This window comes from Pundamilia nyererei, unplaced genomic scaffold, assembly GCF_000239375.1.
Source record: "Pundamilia nyererei isolate P.nyererei 1_Seehausen unplaced genomic scaffold, PunNye1.0 scaffold00081, whole genome shotgun sequence".
In the NCBI taxonomy this organism is placed as follows: domain Eukaryota; kingdom Metazoa; phylum Chordata; class Actinopteri; order Cichliformes; family Cichlidae; genus Pundamilia; species Pundamilia nyererei.
Window position 1 is genome coordinate 2,769,480 of NW_005187482.1, and position 3,970 is coordinate 2,773,449.

A 3,970-nucleotide genomic window follows, 5' to 3' on the forward strand; every position below is an offset into this window, starting at 1 on the left:
TTTTTTTTTTTTTTTTTTTTTTTTAAATAGGCTGCTTATGGCCCAGCTGATGAACAGAAACGTATGCAGTGAACATGGTAATTCTTCATGAGTTCCCTTGGAGACTAAAGTTAGAGACCATGACTCACCCCAGGATGCTGAGGCATACTTTGCCATTGCGGTAGAAGTTGGGATTGAAACGGACAGTGTTGTGCCCAGTGGTGATGAGCTTGACCCGTGGTGGATGAATTGGATAGTCAGGGGGACAGCGGAACAGGAAGAGGAAGAAGCCACCCTCATATGGCGTGTCAAATGGCCCTGTGATCAGGGCATGGATCTGAAGTCATGAGGCACAGGAGTGGGATTAAAGGATGAGAGAAAGACAGGATGGGGATTGATAAGGTGGTCTAAAACGATGTCTATAGGCAGAGAGGAATGCTAGGAAAGAACAGACCAATTAGCAAAGAAATTTAATCTAGAAAACAAATGACTCGTGCTGAGTCATTATCAATTTTTTTGACTCTGATCTAAAGGTTTTTCTCCATTAGTAAATGGTTGCTGTCAGCACCGGTACAACTCCAGTTGAATGGAAAACACCACTGAGGTAGTCACAGTTTAAAGGACTCTTCACTTCGCTGTTTTGCACTTTTTACAGCTATACCACTTCTTTCATTTTTTATTTTTTTATATACAGCGCCAAATCACAACAACAGTCGTCTCAATGTGCTTTCAGTACTCCAGAGGAAGTCCAGTGCTGATCCTGATTTCCATCAAGCCCAGGAATAAGAAGCCTAGTGAAATCTGATTGGCTATCAAGTTAACATGTTAATGATGTCAAAGGTTGGTAAATCTTTCAGACTGTACTTTGCCTTTTACCTTGGTCATGTCCTGAGGATCAGGGACCACGAACATCCCTGGTGGAGGTTCCTTGTAGATGGACATGATATCCCTACAGACAAAATAAACAGATGAGGTTTGTGAAACACTGAAAACTGGAGAGAGAACCCACAAAGAAATATGCCCCTAAACATTCCAGCAATCCACTAGTAAAACAGTATGTCCTGGAGGTGAAGGATCTTAATATTTTCAGAAATCTATTATAAAAAATACATTTAAGTACAGTACTGAACTCTAAAGTTGCTCTAATGTGAATTTTTCGAACATACTAACGCAGTCATTAAAAAAAAAACAACCAAAAAACTACCATAGTCAAGTTGGCAATTACATGCAGTGTGTTTCTGATAATACAGCAATTAACAGCGATAAACTGCATCATACAACCAGCTGAGTCGAGTCCTCTCGACTTGTAACAAAGACTCATTCAGACTGATACCAACATGTTGGCAATCTGTTTGCATTTATATATTAGACAGGAATTATTTACCAGAGTTGTCATGATACTAGAATTTCCAGAAAAAGACTCAAAGGAAACAAGAATGTTCAAGCTATCCAGCTGCTTAAACAGGTAAATTAAGTGAAATAGTACATTTCATTAATTTGGGTCAAGTGATTCCTCAATAACTTTATTTTTTGTTTATTAAGCAACTAATTAATGACATGTTAAAAATCAAAGAAGTGTGTTCATGTATGTGTGGGTCAAACTAAAGCAACATCTTTAAACATAGGCTGAGTGCACTACCGTCTAAAATACTGCTCAAAGGGATTTCAACATACCCAGGGTATCTCTCAGTTTTCTGGATTTGTTTACCGTAAGATTGGTAATCGCAACAAGCCGTCTCAAAAATCAGGTTATCAACTTGCAAAGTTAAGCCAAGGTTTTCCCTGCATGTTTGTGTAAACCAGGTGGTGTTGGCAACATCTTATCTAAAACAGGAGATTCAAAGGCCATATGACTCTTATTCCACAGAAAACAATCCCTATAAATGCCACCAATTCAATCAACAATATTATTAGATGATGATAAAATTGTGATAACAAAAATATATAAAAAGCATTGAAATTATACCAGTAACCAACAACTGCGAAGAAGACACATGGTTAATGCTGCAGAAAATTATTAATCTGGTTATTTAACACACAAAGCCCTATAAATAAACTTTTAAATTACAGTTAATTATTTATCACTGAGTGCACTCTCAGTGCTGGTGTTTATTTCTGAGGTGATGGCTACACATTAGAGCTCTGAAACTTTGAACTAGTCCCACTTAAAAACCCAGGCTTAGTTTAAAACGGCAAAACATGCCACAAATAAAAGACTGAGTGAAAATGTGGTGGTTTCAGAAAGTTTTAGTTTTTATTCTTTCAGCTACAGACACAGGGGTGTTGAAGGGTTTGAAGCAGAGCAGTTTAAGTAGTGTTAAGATCATTAATCCTTCTAGAACAATAAAATTGCTGTAAAACTCTCTGCTTCTAACATAAAAAAATAAAATAAAACCATGGAATAAAGCTGTATCTAAGAATCTATATTTATTACTGATGCTCATCAGTGAAAGCCAAAGACTTTACACGCTATTAAAACAAAACAACAACTTCAGACCCTCTGTGTGACCTTCTAGGGAATGGTCAATTTTCTCGATAACAGATTCCTCAGAAGGCAACGATTTAACACCGGCTGGTCTCTAATCTCGAACTTGACCTGCTCTGGGGGAGGTTAAATTCACATCATAAATTACCATGGCGACAAATTCTGGTACGAAGTTAACCCGAAAACAGATAGTGAACAGAAGAGCCAAGGTTAACCCTGTAGTTACCTGGGTCAGACGAAATCTCGCTTCTTATTACAGACCTCTAGTTTCCCAAATGTCTCCGTCAAATGTGACGTTTTAGATGCTGTTAAAAACTTTACGGAAAGATTTCACTTTCGATTGCAGGTCTAGATTACGTAAATATGCCCACCTCCGTCAGAGTTCTGTGTTTCCTAGAATTACCTCTTTATCCTCAGGATGCACTGCTGGGAAGCTTTTTCGTTGTCCCAATCCGTGCTAAGAGTTGGGTCCCAGGAAGTGGCATTGATTTGAGATAGGAGGCCCGCTCCTGCCGCCCCTAGCCCAACACCGGGGAGAGGCGAGGAGGCATGCAATGTGGGAGACACGGCCACGACTGGTGGTGAAGAGCCGGGAGTCAATGTGTTCCCAAAACTGACCGGGGTAGCAGTGACAGCGGACATAGGGGCCACCACAGCTGTTAGGCCACTCTGCGCGGCGACAGCAAGAGGCGGAGAGGTCGGGTTGGAGCTGGAGTGCACACCGCCAGTTGCCGACATTCCCACCGGCAGAGAGTTAGACAAAATCGGAAGCTGTGAGGCTCCGCTCCCCTGTCCCGTAGTAACGTCTAAGCCTAGGGCACTGCTGCTGGACTCATCTCCAAAGCTGTCCGCCATGGCCCACAAGCTAACAAGCTACAGTAAACCCGTTGGTGTTGAGTAATTTATATTTTTCTCCCGCGCAGCATTGACAGTAGAGTTTCAAGTTACCTGCTTCCTTTGTTGCCCAACGCAGATCAGACAGCAAAGAAACCGGGCAGAGGCGAGGCCAGAAAGCAAGGCAATTCTTCCCAAGACATAATGGATATTTATCGTTAGCTTGACTGTTAGCTTTACCCCCAGGCCTCCAAAAAACTGCTCGGTCTTCAGCAAAATTGCCACGTCACAGTGTTACGGTTACCACTGCCCTCTGGATACTGGTTCAAACCATTAAATCCCCAGAACATTTGGTTTATTACCAACCATATCCCTACTAGTCTTTTACCATCGCAACTTTAGGAGCTTGTATTTGTCACCAGTTAAGAACACGGAAATAATAAAGCCACGGCACATCCGGGCAAACGTTTTCAAAGTAAAATTCCTGAAAACAATAATAAAAAAAAACAACAACAACCCACCATCATTTCAGCTTTTGCAGCTAGCGTTTAAGCAAGGCCCAGCTCAAAACTTCCAAAACAATGGGAAGTTATTGTGCCCTCACAATCAACTGACCGCGGTAAAGTGAGCCGTCATTTGTGAGCCGCGGTCAAGCCAGCCGCCTCCTATCCG

General features: G+C 41.4%; 1 protein-coding gene across 1 annotated transcript in view; it reads right to left on the reverse strand.

Annotated features, from left to right (window-relative positions):
• Nucleotides 1-3,796, reverse strand: part of ube2z (ubiquitin-conjugating enzyme E2Z) — a 7,811-nt gene extending 4,015 nt beyond the window's left edge. The window contains exons 1-3 of the mRNA XM_005738110.2: nucleotides 2,868-3,796; nucleotides 856-928; nucleotides 129-316 (exon numbers count right to left, since the gene is read on the reverse strand). Of these exons, the coding sequence (XP_005738167.1) occupies nucleotides 129-316; nucleotides 856-928; nucleotides 2,868-3,319 (713 nt within the window). The 5' untranslated portion in view covers nucleotides 3,320-3,796. The remainder of the gene's footprint in view (nucleotides 1-128; nucleotides 317-855; nucleotides 929-2,867) is intronic.
• Between the last annotated feature and the right edge of the window lie 174 nt (nucleotides 3,797-3,970).